Source organism: Myiozetetes cayanensis, unplaced genomic scaffold (assembly GCF_022539395.1).
Source record: "Myiozetetes cayanensis isolate MyiCay16 unplaced genomic scaffold, myiCay2020 scf16, whole genome shotgun sequence".
NCBI lineage: Eukaryota > Metazoa > Chordata > Aves > Passeriformes > Tyrannidae > Myiozetetes > Myiozetetes cayanensis.
The window spans coordinates 10478383-10497616 of NW_026087270.1; the positions used below are offsets into that span (position 1 = coordinate 10478383).

Below are 19234 nucleotides of genomic sequence, written 5' to 3' on the forward strand. Positions count from 1 at the left end.
CCCTGGCAGACACACACACTCTGACAACACTCCTGGCACCCCCCAGCCCCCAAGCAGCCCTAGAATGAGACTCAGAGCCCATGGAAAAGGCAATCTGATATAAATAGCGATTTACAAAGAATACAAAAATAGAAGAGGGGGCAGCACCTCATGGGACCCCACAGGACCCCCGGCCAGTGCAGCTCCCCCGGAAGCAGAGAACTGTGCAGGAGTTTGGCTGGGGGAACCGGGGCCTCGGTGGGATTGGGGAGCCCTGGGGGTCCTGCTCTGGCACTGCCTGGGACCCCCAGCACCCCAGGGCATGGAAACTGCCCTTAAGGAGGGAGGAAAAGTACAAAAAGCGAAAGTGCATCAATCTACGTGTCCTGCCCCCAACCCGCGGGGACCCCCCTGGGATGGGGGGCACAGGCAGCAGTGGCTGGGGTGGGGACAGCCCCAGGGGGGCCCCCAGCAGCCCTGGTCCCCCTGCCCAGGGCAGATACACGGCGTTTTTCTGGCTTTGGGAGGTTTGGGGGTCACTGCTGGGGAGCAGCAGGGGGTGGGGGAGCTGAGCCCCAGGGACCAGCACCCCAGGCTCAGGCACCCCCTTTGCACCCCTGAGTGTTCCCCGTAAGACAAATGTGTGTCCCCCCAGAGCGGGGCACAGGGACCCCTCGTGCAGCAATGGGGGGGTCCCACAGCCCCAGCTCTCCCCCAGGTGGGGACAATGTGACCCTCTTGGAGGAAGCCCCCCCAGACTGGCCCCCCCAGATGTGGGTTGGGGAGCAAGGGGGGTCCCTCAGATTTGGGTTGAGGAGCACCAGGGGTCCCCCAGGTGTGGGGGCCAGGTTGGCCACCCTCCAAGGCACAGTTGGTGAGATCAGCGATGGCTTCAGCCCCGGGGGGATTAAAGCTGGTGTCTGTACTCCAACACCCCGCTGGGGCACTGGGAGGTCTGGGAGTGCTGGTGTGGGGCAGGAGGGGCTCATTCCCCACCTGGGCAGCCATCCTGCTGCATTCCTGGAGGCTCTCAGGGCAGGGATCCCAGCCCCAGCAAGGCACTGGTGGGGCAGGAGAGGTTGGGGGTCCCTCTGTGACCCCCGGCTGGTTCCTGACAGCGTAGGGGACCCAGGGCACCTATGCCAGCAGCCCCATGCGGGTGACTTTGGCTGAGAGGAAGGTGTGCAGGACGAAGACAATGGGTTTGGGGCAGGAGTGCAGGTCCAGTGCCTGGGGAGAGATGGAGAAGAGTGTCAGCCCCACACACCTCAAACAGCCCCTGCACAGGGGGCACTACACGGTAGGGGATCCCAACCAGCCAAACCCAGCAGGTCCAGGCACCCAGGACACTGAAGGGTTGGGGGGAAGCAGGAACCACCCCTGCAGGAAAACCCCATAAACAAAGGGGTGAGACTGGCTGCCCATTCCTCACCAGCTCCCCCTCGGGGCCTCCGAAATCCAGGTAGAGAGTCCTGATGCCGTCGTCTGCTGACATCTTCAGCCGCTCATAGGGGTAGCGGAAGAGGACGCTGGTGCCCGGCTCCTCCCTGGAGATGGTGAATCCACCCTCGTAGTGGATGGAGAGCTGGACCTCCTGCCCACCCAGCGTGCAGCCTGCAGGCAGGGCCACCGTGAGACCCTGCCCCCCTGCCAAGCCCCACAGCCCCAGAGGTGTGGGACTGTGGGATCCCTGGGTCCCCCCAGCAGCACTCACCCACAGTCACCTCCTTGATGAGCTCGGCGGCGGCGTGGCAGCCCTGCACCAGGACACGCGTCCAGGCCGAGAGGTCCCGGTGTGTCTCCACGCGGAACACGTGCATCTCCACGCCCTGGCGCGACCCCGTCCGTGTGGCGAAGGTCAGCTCCGAGCCCAGTGCAGGGGAGCGGCGCCCAGAGCCTGAATGGACCAGCCTGGAGGGTGGGACACGAACGGATGGGGAGAGTCAGGGGTGCCATGGCAGTACCAGCACCCTGGCACCGCATGCCCATCCAAGCTTTGGCATTTCCCCCTGCTCTAAGAGGTAGAGCCGTGACTCGGCTGAGGGGCACCCGGTCCCCAAGGGGGTCCAGCCAAGCCCACCTGGTGGCCACCAGTGGGTAGCTGTGGCAGGGGGAGGCCCAGGCGTCCCTGGTCCAGGGCATCCCGTCGTACAGCAGCAGGTCCTTCTCTGTCACCGCCATGAGCACCGGCCGCCACTGCTGCCGCCCGCCGTCCAGCCGCACCTGCCGGGCATGAAGGCACCATGAGGGGCACCAGGTGCCTGCCCCTGCCTGGGCACCCCAATCTATGCACCCGTGGCCAGAGGGATCCCAACCCAGAGGCTCCACATTGACAGGATCTCAGCAGCATCCAAGGTGCTGCCATCCTCTGTCATCTATGATTCTATCCTGGCAAACCATGCCAGGAGCAGCCCCCAGGGTCCTGCTCACCACCATGCCTGGGCCAGCTGCAGCTATCAGGCAGTGAATTAATGAAAAAGGAGTATCTTCATCTAGGAAATCCCAGTGGGAGAAGGGGCTTAGGGCATGGGAAGCACTACCATTACCAGAGAGCAGAACAGAGAGCGGTGGTCGGCACCCAGGCTGGGATCTGTGGCTGCATCCACAGCCCCAGTGAATCTTCGGCACACCCTGTTGGCACTGCCATCCCCAGGAGCATCTCAGCACACCCCATTGGCATGTACCTGCTCAGCCAGCCAGGCAATGTGCTTCACCTCCCGGCCACCGGCTGTGGGGCTGCCAGAGCCCAGTGTGGCGTTGAGCTCAGCCAGGACCTGTGGCAGCAGCGCAGTGATGTTGGCGTGCAGAGCACTGAACCAGGCGTGGGCCGTGGCTGTGTCCCGGCACCGCAGCACCAGTGTATTCCGGCTGTCTGGTGAGTGCAGCTCGATCAGCCTGTGAGGGGACAGGGACAGGAAACATGGTGGGATATCGGGACATGGTGCGGGGTGGGATATCGGCACACCAGCACCCACCAGCAGCCCCTGCCCTCACCTGTTCTCCAGGTCAGGCATGCTGAGGTTCCGGGCAGCAAAGCACATCTTGAGGGGGATCACCTTGCGGTCACGGGGCCCCTGGTGCTGGGGGGACCCCGAGTCCTCACTGCCACTCAGGCTGGGGGACTGTGGGGCCACCCCCTCCCATGGCAGGTCCGACACCAACGATGGTTTCTTGATGTAGGGGGTCACCTCCCGCATGAACTTCACTGAGGGGGTAGTGGGGAGGACAGTCAAGGCTGGGCAGGGTCCTGCACCCCAATGCCATAGCCCTGTGCCCTGGGGAAGCTCTGTGAGGTGATGTGTCCTCCCTGCAAACACCAGGGCTTGGAGAGTCTTCCGGGGTCCCACCCTCCCTGACACAGGGATGTCCTGAGCGAAGGACGGTGCTGGCAGCTCATCCTGGTGCCGGCGCGGGTGTAGGAAGGGGAAGGCAGCACAGGACAATGGTGCTGGGCAGGAGGTCAGGCTGCAGCCCATCCTGGTCCCATCCTGCCCCGTCGCTGCTGGAGCAGCCAGGACTGCGCCCGCCAAGTTTCCAGCACTGCAGGCAATGCCGGCGGCTGACCTCGCGCTGCCGCTCACGCCCCGACGGCAGCCGGCCTCCAGAGGGTGTGCAGCCAAGACATCCCGGCTCCACGCGCCTCTCCAGGCCGGGAAGGAAGGAAGGAGGCACCAGCTCCAGCTTCTGCTCCCCCCGGACTGTCCCACCCCAGCACCACCCCGCTGACGTTAGCCCTGGACCCCCGCCCGGCTGAGCCCCGGCAGCCAAGGCCAAGGGAGGGACGCGCTGGGGACGGAGAAGGGGCAGCAAGAGGGAAAACCAAACCCAAACAACAAATAGGCTGTAATGCCTGGAAAGCGAGTGGTGAAAGGATCCGTGGAGCCGGCACGACGCCACAGCCAGGCCTGCTGGGGTGGGAACCACAGTGGCGGTGGGGCCCACGTCGTGCCGCTGCCAATCCCCTGCCGTGGGTCTGCCGGGCGGGAAGGGGGAGCAGGGACAGGAAGTAGGGATGGGGAGTGGGCAGGAGACACCGGCCCCCCACCCTCACACTGGCTCTGCTGAGCCGCCATGCTGCCACGAGGTGCCTGCCCTTGCTGTGGGCAGCACAGGAGTTAATATTAGCTGCCGCCACACTGATCCTGGGATTACCGCCGTCCCCGCACCCCTAATCCTGCTGCCGGGCCGGGCAGGGCAGGCAGTGCCGTGGGCAGCGGCACGGCCGGCAGCTCCCGCCGCGGGGCCGCTCTGCAGATGTTTGCCAGATGTGGGCAGCTGCCTCCAGTGCTGAGCAGGAGCTCAGCCCATGGGGGTTCCAGCCCACAGTGGCGTGACCCCGCAGTGCCAGCGCTGACTGCAACAGAGCCCCGGAGCCAGGAGGGTGAGAGGCCAAGCTGGGCAGTCAGCGGCACCAGAGCCTGAGTGCTGTGCTGGGGCACTGCCGGAGGAGTGTGGGCTCTTGCTGGTGAACAGGACTGGTGGAAGCCCAGGACTTTGTCTGCCAGTGGGGATGGCAGCAGCCATGGCTCCCAGTTTTCAGTGGGACATATCCATGGTGCAGGCAGGAGCACAGAGCACCTCATGCCAGTGGGCATGAGACTGGCAGTGGGCCAGTGGCATCTGCAACCACCCCTTCTACTTCTGGTGAGTTGGTGGTTAGCACACAGCTGCCCCACCACAGCCACCCTGGCTGCCCCACCACAGCCACCCTGGCACAGCCACTGCTGCCCTGGTACAGCCACCCCAGCACAGCCACTGTCACACAGTCAATGTCACCATGGCACAGCCACCTGAGCACAGCCACCGACACAGCCACCCCAGCACAGCCACTGCTGCCCCACCTACGCGCTCACCACAAAGGAAACCCAGCTGTCACCTGCGCCCCTCGCCCGTCCCACCGCAGGAAGGCGTCTGCTCCGGCTGCACGGCAGTGCCGGGTTCACACAGGGCCCACTGGGGCCAAGCCCCCTGGCTCCAGCAGGGAACACCAGCGAGATGTTCCAACACTTGTGCCCACCCATGCCCTTGGCAGCACTGCCTGAGGCCAGACCTCGCCCACAGCTTCCCCAGGGGCAGAAGGGCTCCCTTCCCCCAGGGCCACAGAGCATGACATGGGCCTGTAGGCAGCTGGGGGAGGCCCCTGGCATGGGACCTATGGCAAAACCCAGCACCCAGGACAGGTAACACCAGTCCCACTGAGGTGCTAGGACAGGGCTGACGCTCCCATCTCCACCACTGGCACAGGGCTCAGGAGAAGCCTTAGCACCTGCCGGGGTGATCACGGCTCCAGGGCTGGTGAGGAAGGACAGGGCTGGATGGCACAGCCAATGTCCCCCCCAGCTCCCCTCTAGGGTCACTGATGCCAGCTGGACACTGGACAGTCCCATCACAGCCATCAGACCAGCAATGCCCAGTTGCAGCAGGAAGGGAAAGGAAGAGAAAGGAAAGGAAAGGAAGGGAAAAGGGAAGAGGCGGCTGCCGCAGTGCCCATGCCCGTGGCGGAAGCGAGGGACAAACACGCCACGGGGCTGGAGGCTCCTGAGGGACAGGATCAAACAGCCGGGTGGCGCGAGGAAGGACGCGGTGGATCCGGCATGGGGTCCCATGGGAATTCTGGCTGCCTCTGCCGGTGGCCCTGGCCCAAGCACCAAGCCCAATGCCACATCTCCACCTCAGCCGCCACAGCACCCCAGGCGTGGCTAAGCCACCCCATGGCAGCTGTGCCCACTCCAGGGAGCCCACCCATGTCCCCTTGTGCTGGCACAGTGTGCCAGGAGCTGGCAGGCAAGCAGCAGCACCATCCCCATGCTCAGTGCCCGACAGGCATTGTGTCTGTGGAGCAGCATCACACACTGGAGGACAGATGGACGTGCCAGGACACCAGGACAGTGTGTGTAGCACCACAGATCTACATGGGCCACCCTGCCCTGCGTCACAGGGGGTTCGTGTCCTCGCAGTGCCCCATGGCACGAGCCCCGTGCCGCGCCAACAGGCTGGGCAAGTCCTGCCTGAGCTTGTCAGGCTGCCGGGAACAGGTCGGGCAGGAGCCGGTGGCTCTGTCAGGCCAGTCTCGAGCTGGCTGTGCCGTGGGCACAGGGACCATGGGGACACAGAGCCTGCAGGGACACAGAGCCCAAGGGATGTGGGAAGAACCAAACCCACCCACCCTGAAGATTCCATCACCAAAGACAGGGGACACCCTGTCCAGGGGGACACTGCAGCCAGGGCACCCCAAGTCTATCCGGGGGAACGCCAGGTCTATCCCAGGGGATCTTACGTCTGTCCTGAGGGGACACAGTCAGTGGAGAAGACCCCAGCTGTGAGGGGTCCCCATCCCGCCGCAGAGGGAACACTCCGACCAGGGAGAGGACACCCCAAGTCCCTGTCCCCGTGCCAGAGGGGGCACACTGGGGTTGGTGGTTTCGGGGACACACACACACGTACCGGGACTCTGGGGTGAGGGGAGTGGCGTCCCGCACCCGGAAAAGGGACCCAAGGGCGGTCGAGGAGCCCGGTGACAGCGGTAAGGGTGTGTGTTGGGACCCGGTAACGGCGGGGGGAGCACCGGGGCATGGGGTAGCACCGGAGGCCCGTACGGGGGATTCGAGGGGGTGAGGAGGGAGTTTAGGCGTTACCTTCGAGGATGACCTCTCTGCCGGCTCTCTTCAGCGCCTGCACGGCTTGATCGTGGGTGGCATCGCGGAGATCGACGCCGTTCACGGCGAGGATGGCGTCGCCTAACCGGAGCGCTCCGCTCCTCTCCGCCGCCAATCCCGGGAAGATCCGTGAGATCAGCACCGGCATCCGATTCTCCCGACCTCCCTTGATGCTAATCCCGAGCCCTCCCGCCTCCGCTTTCACCACCCGCACCCTCCTCACGCAACCGGGTGCCGCCGCCGCCTCCGCGTTGCCGTTCACCACGCCGTTCACCACCGACGCATCCCCGGCGCCCGGTTCCGCCGTTAAGCTCAGGGTCTCCCCGGTCAGTTCCGCCGACACGCGGACCCAGCGTTCCCGGAGGAGCAGCTCCAGCAGCCCCGTTTTACAAGCCCGGGTCCACACGGCCATGCCGTCGCAGCCGCCGCCGCCGGTGGTCACCGGGAGAAGGGGCGGGGCTTGTGTAAGGGGTGGGGCTTTCCAGGCCCCGCCCCCGCCCGCATGGCGCGCTGCGGTAGGTTCGAAGGGCCGGGGGGGGACGGGGTGGGGACGCTCCGCCCACCCCCGCCGGTGCGACCAATCGCAACAGCGGCGGCCAAGCCGCCGCTGTTGCGATTGGTCTCGCCGGCGGGGGTGGGCGTGGAGGCCACGCCCCCGCGCGCCATGTCTGGCGCTGTGATTTATTTCGCGCGCTGCGATTTATTTCACGCATAGCTTCCCCTCCATGCCCCTTTCGCTTCACGTCTCCCTTATTCCCAGGGGATCTCAAATTTCCCTCCCTCCATCCTTAGGGAATGAGGTTTCCCGGCCCCCACGCAGCACCCACAGATGCTCCATCCTGAAGCTTCCATACCCACAGAGCCCTGTCCTTAGTGAATGAGGCTCCACAGACACCCATCCCTAAGGAAGGAGGGTCCCTTGCCCCATGCAGCATCCACAGATCGCATCCCTATGGAATGAGACAGCACCCACAGACCCCGCCCCGTCCTTAGGGAATAAGGCTTCCCCACACCAGGCAGCACCCACAGAGCCCCGTCCTCAGGGAATGAGGCTCCCCTGCGCCACACAGCACCCACGGACCCACAAAGCTGCTGGGAAGAGAGAGAGAGAAGCCAGCGTTGGGATCAGATGCTGACAGGGACAAAGTTTGGAATTTGGGGTGTCACCTTGTCCCCGCAGCTCTGAAGAGGAGAAGCAGAGGGATAAAAGGATCAGGGTGACAGGGTGGTTTGACAACATGGAGTCTCACATGGCACAGATGAGCCCTGAACCTGGATCTGTACAGAACAGAGAGGTTTTATTCCTACAGCACCCTAAGAAAATTTCTACAGTGTCCCAGAAAAGCAACACAGAGACAGTTCCTACGGCTGGAGCAGCCTGTTCCGCTCTCAGGTGCCAAATTTCTTCTGTTGGACAGGCAGAGGCAGCTGGGTTTTGAAGTCCATGATGGGTCGTTCCACCACAACAAGGGAGTTCTCGTCCAGCAGATCCGCAAAGAGCAGGGGCTGCAGGGCAGGATGTGGGAATCACAGAATCATGGAATACTTTGGGTGGGAAGGGACCTTAAAGACCATCTTGCTGGCAGGGACACCTTCCACTATCCCAGGCTGCTCCAAGCCCTGTCCAACCTGGCCTTGGACACTTCCAGGGGTGGGGCAGCCATAGCTTCTCTGGGCAACCTGTGCCAGGGCCTCACCCCCCTCAAAGGGCAGAATTTCTTCCCAATATCCCATCTAACCCTGTTCACTGTCAGTGAGAAGCCACTACCCCTTGTCATCACTCCAGGCCCCTGTCCAAAGTCCCTCTCCAGGACCTGAACACCCTCCTGACCCGGCTCCTCGACACCATCACCCACCTGGAACTTCTTGCAGATCTTGAATGCGTGGAGCTGCCGCTTCCTGGCTGTCTCTGGGAGCTGTTTCAGGGTGCTCTGGTTCATCAGGGGGGTGCTGTCATCAGGCAGGGGCTGTGGGTAGCAGGCACGGCCCAGGTCAGCACTGTCCAGGCTACCACCCCTCCCTCAGGGACACGCCCTGGGCACCCCAAGGCTCACCAGGGACTTGTCCAGGACGCAGAACAAGTAGGTGTCGTGGAGCAGGATGTGCGAGGGGTTCTTGGGATTGAAGGTGATGTGGGTGATGGGCGTGTCCCGCTCCAGCCAGCAGCGGTGCAGCCCCCGTCTCTGCACTGTGCGGCTCCAGGCCGTGTACTGCTGCTCGGGGATGCTGAACTCCACCAGCTGCACAGGCACAAGGCGGGCACGGGGCAGCTCAGGGGGTCTGCTCCTGCCTGGCATCACCCCCACGCCAGCAAACGGGCAGCTCCCGCAACAGCCAGATGGGCCCCAGAGCTGGTCTGGAAAGCCCTGAGGGCAGGGACAGGACCAGGGCCATGAGGGCTGAACCGGGAGAGCTCCTTCCTACCTGTTGGTCCGAGTAGGCAATGACAAGGTTGTTGGTGCTGGGGTGGATGGCGAGGGCTGACACTGCACAGCTGTAACTGGGCACCACGCAGTGATGCTGCAGGAAGGACAGTGTGCTGATGGGACCCACCAGGGCTGCCTCTGATCCGTCTCCCCACACACCCATCCCCGAAGTGGAGCCCCCAGGGCCACCTCTGACCAGACACCCACCCCAGCCCTGCTCTGAGGACACAGCAATGGCTCCCAGGGATGGGCCCTGCCTGCTAAGCCTCCTTCCCCCTGTCCCTCAAGGCAGGGGGGCAGCAAGGGTGACTCCTACACCCACCTTGAAGCTTTTCAGGTTGTAGACATGGATGGCCCAGTCCCCACTGACAGCTGCCAGCCAGTGCCCGTCTGTGCTTGGCGCCAGCAGGTAAACAGCCTCGGAGCACCCTGTGGAGACCCTCCAGCTCTAAGAGGTGTTGGAGCCCCACATCCCACCAGGGGACACCCAGACCCACATTCTCCCTGCCCATCTGGTGCCAGCTCATGAGGGTGGCTCAAACACCCACAGGAAGGACACACACACAACCCACAACAGGAAAGAGGAACACACATTCCTCTCTGCACCCACAGTGGGGAGGGTACACAGATCCCAGGGACCCCCAGCTCCCCTCAGCCCACACCTGAGGGTGGCCGAAGCGTGTGCAGGTGTTTGCAGCCCCCCGGCTCCAGCAGCTGGAGCACGTGGACAGATCCTCGAGCGGAAGCGACGAAGAGGCTGTTGGAGTCAGCAGAGAACTGGAGCTGGTAGGCTGGAAGCAGCAGCTTGGGCACTTTGGGGACCTGGGAGTGGGGAGAACACAGCCCTGGCAGCCACCCCACTGCCACCAGTGCTCCCTACGTGTGACACCGGCCATGACAACCACCCAAGGACACACCAGCCCACCAGGACCCCAGTGCCACCTACTGCTGTCACCACTGTGACAGTGACCGTGCCATCCCCCCTGACCCTGCAGCCTCCTCCACCCTTCCTGACCTTCCTGAGGCTGATGCCGTCGCAGCGCACGCGGTACAGGTGGAACCGGGAGGCGGTGCAGTAGCCGAGCCAGGTGCCACAGGGTGAGACACAGCTGCAGTAGATGTGCTCCGGGCCCTGGGAATGCCGCAGGGTTAGAGGAGCCCGGGGGACTCCCAGAGCCCACCACGTGCCTCTCTCCAAGGGGGACCCCTGCCCTGCTCTGCCCTACCTTGCTCTTGAGCTGCACGAGGTGTTCGGGCATGCGGCACAAGGGAAGGACCTCGCCATCCTTTCCTGGGACGAGAAAGCACACGGAGCATCAGTGACGGTGGGAAAACCACAGAGGTCCTGTTGGGCAGCTGGGGATTCTTGGGGGAGTAACAGGCTCTGCCACAGGGCCAACGCTGGAGAGCTGCACCTGCAACTCACCACTCTCTCTAGTGGAGCCAAGCCTCCAGAGCTCCAGGTGCTGGGAGAACTGGAAGAGGAGCAGCCGGGCCTTCCTGGCACAGGAGACAAGGCGTCGCTGTGTGGAGAAACAGGCAGGATGTCATGGAAATGGTCAGGCTGTCAGGGACCCACAGCTTGGCACAATGGGCTGAGGCACCACCAACACCCTGGGGTGCTGGAGACTGCAAAGTGTGGGATAGAACAGGTTCCATGGGATAGGAGCCTGGAAATGGAGACCCGGCAGGACCAGCAAGACCAGCTTGCCAACTTCTACCGTTTCTTGGCAGAAGCCTCCAGATGTACCAGGTCCAAGGAAGGGGATGCAATGGGTCAGGGAAGGGACCCAAGGGGAAGGGAAGGGACCCTGTCAGAGCAAGGAGGGTACCCAGAGGGGCAAGGAGGTCCAGCTTCTCCTGTAGCCCTGCCCACCTGCCCCACCAGCCACAAGACACCACTCTAAGAGTCACTCACGTGGGGAAAGGTGAATTTTCGGAGCACTGCATCATAGCCCTTCTTCTGCACCTTCTCCATCAGTGGGCGGATCACCAGCTGGGCATCCAGGCCTGGAAGCCAAACAGGGATCAGCCAAGCCGGTACCAGGAAGGGAGATCCAGCCTGTCCCGGTGCCCCTGGCAGTCCTACCCCCAGAGATGAGGGCAGTGGGGCTGTGTGCCACGGCCCGCACATCATGGCTATGGTGCTGGAAGGGCTTGGTCCGCACCCAGCGCTTCTCTGATCCACCCAGCTTCACCGGCAGCAGCTGCAGCTGGTAGGTGGCTCCAGTCGAGGTACCCACGACAATGCTGTCCTCCTTCTGGGGACAAAAACGGGAATGGGGTTGTGGGAGCAGACTGGGAAGAGAGGGAGTGCATCATTGGGAGGCACCGAGCCCAGCAGCTTCTGCCACAGGCCCCTGTCAGCTGAGGGAGGACATGGGGATCTCACCAACCTCTGCCACAGCCAGCGAGAGCACAGCTGAGGTGCTGACAGTGTGGGACTCTGCCAGCGTGCCCTGCTGCCAGTCCCAGAACTGTACCCTCCCAAAGGAGTCAGCAGTGACCACGGTGCCTCTAGAGAGGAGGGCGATGGCCCAGACCACACACTCGCGCTTCACCTTCTCCACGTGGTAGTTCACCATGATCCTCTGCACAGTCTGACCTGCACATGGAGGACAGTTGGGGTGGCTGGGGATCTCCCTGGAGCACAGGGGGCCTGCTGGCAGTGCTGTAGGACAGGCCAGGGTCCACCCCCTGGGGCAGGAGGTACCTGAAGTGATGTCGATGATGCGGAAGACGTCGATGGAGCCAGCGGCGATGTGGGTGTCCGAGGGGTGCCAGGACAGGCACAGCACACGACCTGGGGAGGGAAGCTCCAGGTGTGACCCCACGGGCTCACAGCCCCTCGGTCACTGGGACACCAAGGGGAACAAAGGAACGGTGCTGCTGCCCGACTCACCCTTCCGCCTGTCCAGGTTCCGCTCGAACTGGATCCCTCCAGGAACGACTTGGAAGATCTTAACAGAACCGTCCTCGCAGCCGATCTGCAGGAAGTCGGGATCAGCCCGGCGGCACGGGAGGATCCCTCGCCCCTGCCGCCGCTCCCGGTGCCGCTCCCGGTGCCGTTCCCGGCGGGACTCACCGCCAGCTGGGTGCCGGTGCTGTTGGCCGCCATGCTCCAGATGGGCCCCCCGCCGCCGTCGGCCCCGCGGGCCGCGCTCAGCCGGGACAGGTCGTACTCGGTGATGTCCCCGCTGAGCCCGGCCCCGAACAGCCGGTCCCCGGCAGCCCAGCACAGCGACTCCACCGCCCGCGCGTCGTGCCCGGGGATCACCTGCGGAGGGACGGGCGTCACACCGCGGCACGGCCCGACAGAGCCCCTGTACGGCCCGGTGCGGATCGGCAGGGCCAAGTAAAGCCCGGTACAGCCTCGGCATGGCCCGGTACAGACCCAGTACAGGCTCGGTACGGGCCCGGTACAAACTCGCTAAAGCACAATACAGGCCCAGCACAGCCCGGTTCGGCCCGTGCCGGCGCCCTCACCTTCTCCTGGTAGTAGTTGGCGGCGAAGTTGTACACCTCGACGGCGCCGTCGGTGCGGGCCAGCGCCAGGCGGGAGCCGCGGGGCTGGCAGGCGAGGCAGCGCACGCCCGCGGGCACCAGCCCGAAGAATCGCACCCGGTGCACCTCGAACTCGCCCATCGCGCCCGGCGGCCCCGCTCCGATGCCGGTCCCGATCCCCGTCCCGGCCCCGCTCCGCCCCACGTGCGCGCGGCACCGGAACCGGGGCTGCCCCGGGGCCGCACGTGACCGGAGGCGGAAGCGGCGGCGCGGCGGGAGATTCGCGGCGGGTGCGGGAGCGGCGCGGGGGAGTGGGGCGGGGGAGCGGGGCGGGGGCGGCCCGGGCCGGGCGGAGGGGAGAACGGGAGGAGCCCGGCCCCCGAACGGCCCGGCCCGGCCCGGCCCGGCCCCGCCGCACCGGTGCCGCTGGAGGGCACCAGCGCCCCGCGCAACCGGGGGCAGCAGCGGGGCGTTGCGGGGCACCGCGGGGGGGCAGTCTGGGCGTGGGGGCTGCAGGTCCCGGGGAAGGAGTGGGTCTGTGGTCTGGCCAAGGGGGCCTGTGGGGCCCGAGGGGGCTGCAGGACCCAGCGGGCGGGAATGGGTGGGTGTGTGGGGCCCGGGAAAGGTCTGGACATGGCGTCTGTGGGGCCCACGGGCAGGAGCTCAGCCTGGGCACCCCAGGGTAGCAGGCCCTGCCCCACGCCCTGCCTGTGTCTCTGCAGCTCCCCCAGGACCTGACATGGTGCAGATCGTCATCTCCAGGTGAGACCCCTGGGGTCCAGCCCCTGCAGGCCTGTATCGGGTCACGGCCAGGCCCCGGGTGACCCTGCCTGGGTGACCCCCTGTCTTTCCTACAGCAGCGGCGCCGGGCCCCTGGCACAGTGGGTGCTGGTGGAGCTGCAGGGCGAGGTAGAGCCCCGGCAGAGCGGGAGCCTGGCCGGGAGCCTCCTGGGAGATCTGCACTACACTTGCGAGGTGAGGCAGGTGGCACTGGGGTCCCTGCTGGGGACAGCCTGGCCCTGCCCACCCTCACCCTCCACTCTCCCCAGGGCATCCCTGTGCTCATCGTGGGCCACCACATCCTCTATGGAAAGGTGGTGCAGCTGGAAAAGCCATTTGCTGTGCTGGTGAAGCAGGCAGGAGCCCCCCAGCCCAGCCCTGGGGAGCCACAGGGACACTACACCGTCACCGCCCTCATCAAAACCAAACTGCTCTTCAAAACCCGCCCCAAGCCCATCATCACCCACGTGCCCAAGAAGGTGTGAGGGGGATGGATGGGGGCTGTGAACTTCATTCTGCTGCTGGGAAGAGCATCAAGGACTGAGAAAGATCCAGGACCTCATTCCTGTCCTGAACAGGGAACGCTGAGGGTGCTGAGTTCTGTGTCTGGGCATCCAGAGCCCTTCCTGGGTCACTTGTCCCCTCAAACTGACTCTTATTCTGAGAGCCACAGACCATGTGGGTCTCTCCAGGGGACCTGGTTCCTGAGGGGCAGGAACCTGCCCTGAGCCCATGCAGGGGTGTCCTATCTAGGGGCTGCCCTCAGTGCCTGGACTCAGCAGTTCTCGGAGACTCACAGAGGTGGCAGGGTGGAGAAGTCCCCCTCTACCCCTCCCTGCATCTGCGGGGACACCAGTGCCAGACAGGGACTCAGCCCCAATCTCCCTCAAATCATGGCAGAGGGACCAGGACCCCTCCCCACGACACAACACACATCTTTGATGCGAGTCTTTATTCCCCCAACTCCATCAGGATATAAAAACCAGTTTTTTCCCCTAAAATATGAAAAAGATCCCCCTGGCCGGTTCAAAAATAAATAGATTTACAAACCATCCATAACAATACCAAAGAGCTACAAAAGTCTCCTAAAAAACCTTATATTAAATTAAACAAAAAACAGCTAAAAGCTCTGTTGTAGAAAGGAGTTTTCATCCAAGTCCTGAAAAAAAGGACCCAGAGGTGAATTCCCTTGGGAGGGGAAAGGTTGGGAAGCACCTTGCCTAAATCCCAGCGTCTTCCTACTGTTGGGAAGGCAGCAGGGTGGGAATGATGGGGCCATGAATTGGCCAGAGCTTCACCACAGCCCCTTTGGGGGTAATGCTCCACACAACCCACGGCTCCCCCCATTTTCTCCACGCCAGGATTCCCCCATTGGCTCTTTGGCAAAGCTGAAGGGTCCTGCTGCCCTCCTGGAGCAGCCAGGCCCCTCCCCAAAAAGGGCTGGAGTACTCCCCGTGGGTACGTGCCCGCACGCAGCCGTGGGGCAGAGGCAGCACCATCCAGCAGTGCTGGCACCGCACCAGACGGACACAGCGTGTCCTGGGTGTGGGAAGTGCTGTAGCACCGTGGAGATGGGACTGATCCCTGTAAAAAGCACCGAGAGGTGGACAATTCTGGATTGGGGTGAGGGGAGCGCAGCCAGCAGCGCTCGGCACCAGGATGCTCCATAGGGCACAGCAGGGATGTGGCCGGCGGCACCCAGCGGGGTGACGGGCAGCCCTGGCTCAGCTTCTCCACGGCCAGCTTGGGATGCAGAAATTATAAGGAAAAAAATAAACATATCAATAAAAAAATTAGCAAGATTTCAAGATTTGCTGAGAAGTGCCAAGGGGTGGGAGCGCTCAGCGCTGCCCATTGGCTCTGGGATGGGGAAGAGGGGGCCGGGAATAGTTACCCTGGCACTGCCCAGCACCTGGTGGCTCTGTGATGGGGGAAGAGGGGATCTGGGATGGTTGCTCTGGCAAGTGGGGACACCCCAGCACTGCCCAGCACCTGGCACTTCCACCATCCCGGCTCCAGGATGGGGGAAGAGGGGACTGGGGATGATTGTTCTGGCACACAGGAGCCCCCCAGCACACAGCACCACTCTGCGGTCAGACCTCAGTGAAGGCCAGCCCACACTGCTCCTCCCGCTTGCCACAGCGGCGGGCGACGATGGCCAGGTAGAGGGTGAGCAGGGCCACCCAGTAGCAGGCGTAGAGGATGGCACCCGAAATGAGGAAGACCACCTCGGTCTCGCTGAAGAGGTCCTGGCTGTAGGCAGTGTAGGCCAGCCCGCCCAGCAGCACTGCCACCCACACCGACACTGGCAGCAGCCCCACAAAGTTCACCACGATGGTGCGACGCCCCGAGGTGCCCCAGCCAGATTTGTTGATGGTGGCGATGGCAAAGATCTTGGCAGGCAGCAGACTGGACATGTAGAGGAGAGCATAGAGGGACATGAAGATCATCTCAGCGTTGCCACGCAGGAAGCAGGCATAGGTGGCCTTGATGACACCCACCAGCTGCACCGTCAGCAGGAACAGGAGGATGTTCCAGATGCGACCACGGTAGAAGAGCTGGATGACGGTGGCAATGAGGAAGAAGGGGAAGAACCCAGTGACCACCGACTCGTAGGTCATCCAGAGGTGGTGCTTGTGGAACCACAGTGCGTTGTAGAGCCACTCACGGAAGTAGGACTTGCTCCAGCGGGTCTGCTGGTTGAGCCAGCGCAGGTACCGCGTGGGTGTCTCCGTCAGGCACTTGGAGCGAGCCGTGTACTTGGTCCGGTAGCCCAGGCTGAGCACACGGTTGGTGAGGTGCCGGTCATCCCCGAAGCTGCACTTGCTGCCCAGGAAGGTCTGGTGGTACCAGTCCTCGAGGAACTGCTGCAGGAGGGTGTTGCGGTACATGCCCAGGGGGCCGCTGATGCACTGCACGCACCCGAAGTACGACTGGCACGCGCGCTCCACGTTGAAGGCCATCCAGTACCGAACGCTGCTCAGGAAGGAGAGCCACGAGTCGTACTTGTTCAGGATCTGGGGAGGAGATGGATGTGAGCTCTGGCACTGCTGCAGCCCCCGACACTCCCAGCCCTGCCCTTGCCTCGCCGCCCTGGGGTGCCCTCCCTCACACAGGGGTACCTGCACATCGCCACCGACGCCACCGACATGGGGGTCAGCCTCCAGGATGCGGAGCATCTCGGCAGTGCAGGCGGGGTCCAGCACCGTGTCTGAGTCACACACCTGGGGGCAGAGGGAACGTCGAGCCCCGCTCCCGCCGCCCACATGCACCCGGCAGACAGCCCAGCCCGCAGCCAGGCAAGCCCGAGCCTGGCGAGACCAGGCAGGGCCCTGGAGGCCGGCAGGCGATGGCAGGGAGTGGAGCACCCTGTGGTACCTCGACACCACTGCCCCAGGACACCTATCCCGGAACTGATGGAGGACCTGTCCCAGCCACCCTGGGGACCTAGCACCCTGCACTGTGCTACGCTGTCCCACTCAGTGACACCATGCCAGGGCATGTGCTCAGGAGGTGATGTGGCACCCTTGCAGACAGGGCTTGACCCCTTGGCCACCCCAGTGCCAGTCACCCCCAGCCCTGGTGTCAGTGGCTCAGGGCCAGTGTATGGGCCACATCCAGGCACCCAAGCACTCCTGCAAGCTCCCAGGGCTGCTCCTGTCCCACCCACAGCCCCTCTGCCCAACTGCAGGCAGGACACTCACTGCCCGCATCCCCCCAGCCCATGCATCCACCTGGATGTAGTCCACAGAGTCTCCGAGCGCCCGGAAGGCCGTGTACATCACCTCCCGCTTCCCGCCCCACTTCTGGAGGATGCAGGAGTAGGTGTTGCTGCGCACCAGCGCCTGGACATGGGCCAGCCCTTCCCGCAACCCGGCCTCCGTCTCCCCCTCGCCCTGCGCGTGGAAGTTGCTCCTCCAGATGTAGCTGCCTGAGTGCTCGGAGCCCATCACGTCGTGGAAGATGTCCAGCATGTAGGTGTCATCAGGGCCATTTCCATCCACCACCATCACCACTTTGAGGTCAGGGAAGGCGATGCGCTTGACAGAGCGCAGGCACTTCGTCAGGTAGTCGGGATCCTCCTGGAAGGCGGCGATGCAGAGGGCCACGGAGCGCCCCGGCCGCACTGGCCGCCCCTCGCCCCGCATGCGCCGGTGCTCCAGGAAGGCAAAGAGGCTCTGGATGAAGAGGTGCAGCCCCAGGATGGCCCCGTAGAGCCCGAAGGAGAGGTAGTGCTTCTCTGTATGGATGAACTGGTACCCTGTGACGTAGGCAGCCAGGATTCCCCCCAGCACCACCACGGCAAAGAGGCTGGTCCCCACGACACGCAGGGCCGTGGAGAGGCTCCCTGGCATCTGAAGGAATACCAAGGAGCATCAGAGAAGGAACAGGGGGACATGCTCCCTACCAGGGCCCCCCATAACACAGAAGTTGGAAGACCCTGCTTCTCTGCTACCCCATGGCCACCCTGTCCCTTGCTGGTCACTGGTTTGGGGGTGACACCTTCCCAGTGTCTCCATGGGGCCAGATGAAGTGTGAGGGTTCCAAGCACCCCACCGTGCAGGGTGGCAGGTGAGGTGTGGAGGTCCCAAGCACCCCACAGTGCGCAGTGCCAGCACCCCCGTCCAGCCAAGTGGGAGCACGGCTGCTCCCAAGCGATGGCCAGGCTGGAGGACAGGGAAGGGCACAGGGACGCCAGGGACCGGGGTGTCCCCGGGGAGATCACGGCACTCAGAGCTCCAGACCACGACGACTGCCTGTGGCGGGACCCCCGGCTGCGGGGATGGCAGCACCCAGATCCCCTCCCCGCGGCGAGATGGAGACGCGGGGACCGGCAGCGCGGGCAGGACGGGACTGCAGAGCTGCACCAGGGCGCGGGTGCGGGCAGGGGGTGCGGGCATGTCGGGGGGTGCACGAGCACGTGCGGGGGTGCGGGCAGGACGCAGAGCCAGCCCCAGGAACACCCGTGCCGCCGGCAGAGCCCCTGGGCAGCCCCCCCGGCCTCTTCCCGGGGCCTCGCAGCCCCCGGCGCTCCCCACTCCTCCCGGTCCCGCAGCCCCCGGCGCTCCCGGCTACCCGCTACCTCCGGCCCCGTAGCCCCCGGTGCCGCCGCCGGTCTCGCAGCGCCGCAGGAGAACCCCGAGCCGGACCAGAGGGGCCAGGAGGGAGAAGGAGGAGCCGGGACTCACCGTGGAGGTACCGGTACCGCCGCTCCCCACCCACCGCCGCCGTTGTGCGCCCAGCCCGGCCCGAGCGGCCCCTTTATACCGCGGCGGGGCCGGCACCGCCCGCAGCCCGCGGGGGCCCCGCCCGACACCGGCACCGCCGGCACCGCCCCCGGCACCGGCACCGGCACCGGCTCCGGCTCCGCCCGCAGACACCGGGGACCCGCCCCGCACCGGCAGCACCTGGCACCGGCCCCAGCCCCGCACTGCGGGAGTGATGACCAGCACCGCCGGCACCGACAGCACCGGCATCAGCGGCACCAGTGCTGCACCGGCACGGGCATCATCACAGGCACCACGGCACAGCTGCTGCACCGGCAGCACCGATAGCGGCTCCAGTGCTGCACCGGAACCGGCATCAGCATCACCCGGCGCCGGCATCACCCGCCACTGGCATTGGCGCAGCTCCACGGGCCAGGGACCGGTCACTCCATTTCCCGCCACCCCGTTCTTGAGTCCCTCTTACGACACCCACGTGTCATCTCCCTATGTTACCCTGTCCTCTCACAGCTATGAGCCACTCGTGTCACCCTGTCCCTGTGGCTGGTGTGTGCCGGGGCAGAACCAGGGGCATCACGGGGACAGCAGCACCGTGTCCCCGTGCTGGGCTTATGGCAAGGGACATCCAGCTCCGGGAGAAGCCATTCTGAGTCCATAGGAACTG

The 19234-nt window shown here is 64.6% G+C and overlaps 4 protein-coding genes across 5 annotated transcripts; 1 reads left to right on the forward strand and 3 right to left on the reverse strand.

The window, feature by feature from the left end:
- Positions 1-112: 112 nt before the first annotated feature.
- Positions 113-7074, reverse strand: SNTB2 (syntrophin beta 2). The gene is made up of 7 exons (XM_050311292.1): positions 6615-7074; positions 2974-3184; positions 2664-2874; positions 2060-2202; positions 1694-1890; positions 1412-1593; positions 113-1209 (listed from the first exon to the last, which is right to left on the reverse strand). Exons 1-7 carry the CDS (start codon positions 7045-7047, stop codon positions 1117-1119), a joined length of 1470 nt encoding a protein of 489 aa, XP_050167249.1. The 5' UTR covers positions 7048-7074; the 3' UTR covers positions 113-1116.
- An 840-nt stretch (positions 7075-7914) lies between these two features.
- Positions 7915-12744, reverse strand: UTP4 (UTP4 small subunit processome component). The gene is made up of 16 exons (XM_050311186.1): positions 12548-12744; positions 12147-12338; positions 11964-12048; positions 11775-11864; positions 11458-11666; positions 11151-11322; positions 10980-11071; positions 10488-10584; positions 10288-10352; positions 10077-10193; positions 9724-9883; positions 9384-9490; positions 9060-9155; positions 8690-8875; positions 8492-8602; positions 7915-8141 (listed from the first exon to the last, which is right to left on the reverse strand). Exons 1-16 carry the CDS (start codon positions 12704-12706, stop codon positions 8025-8027), a joined length of 2055 nt encoding a protein of 684 aa, XP_050167143.1. The 5' UTR covers positions 12707-12744; the 3' UTR covers positions 7915-8024.
- A 90-nt stretch (positions 12745-12834) lies between these two features.
- Positions 12835-14346, forward strand: CHTF8 (chromosome transmission fidelity factor 8). Of its 2 annotated transcripts, XM_050311566.1 has the most exons (4): positions 12835-12855; positions 13288-13327; positions 13423-13540; positions 13615-14346. In XM_050311566.1, the coding sequence occupies exons 2-4, from the start codon at positions 13305-13307 to the stop codon at positions 13828-13830; spliced, it is 357 nt and encodes a 118-aa protein (XP_050167523.1). In that variant the 5' UTR covers positions 12835-12855; positions 13288-13304; the 3' UTR covers positions 13831-14346. The 2 variants fall into 2 exon arrangements, with proteins under 2 accessions (XP_050167523.1, XP_050167524.1); XM_050311567.1 differs by lacking the exon at positions 12835-12855 and having other exon boundaries at positions 13198-13327; positions 13660-14346.
- Positions 14347-15023: 677 nt separating this feature from the next.
- On the reverse strand, positions 15024-18604 carry HAS3 (hyaluronan synthase 3). The gene is made up of 4 exons (XM_050311565.1): positions 18535-18604; positions 17080-17700; positions 16468-16569; positions 15024-16362 (listed from the first exon to the last, which is right to left on the reverse strand). Exons 2-4 carry the CDS (start codon positions 17698-17700, stop codon positions 15439-15441), a joined length of 1647 nt encoding a protein of 548 aa, XP_050167522.1. The 5' UTR covers positions 18535-18604; the 3' UTR covers positions 15024-15438.
- Between the last annotated feature and the right edge of the window lie 630 nt (positions 18605-19234).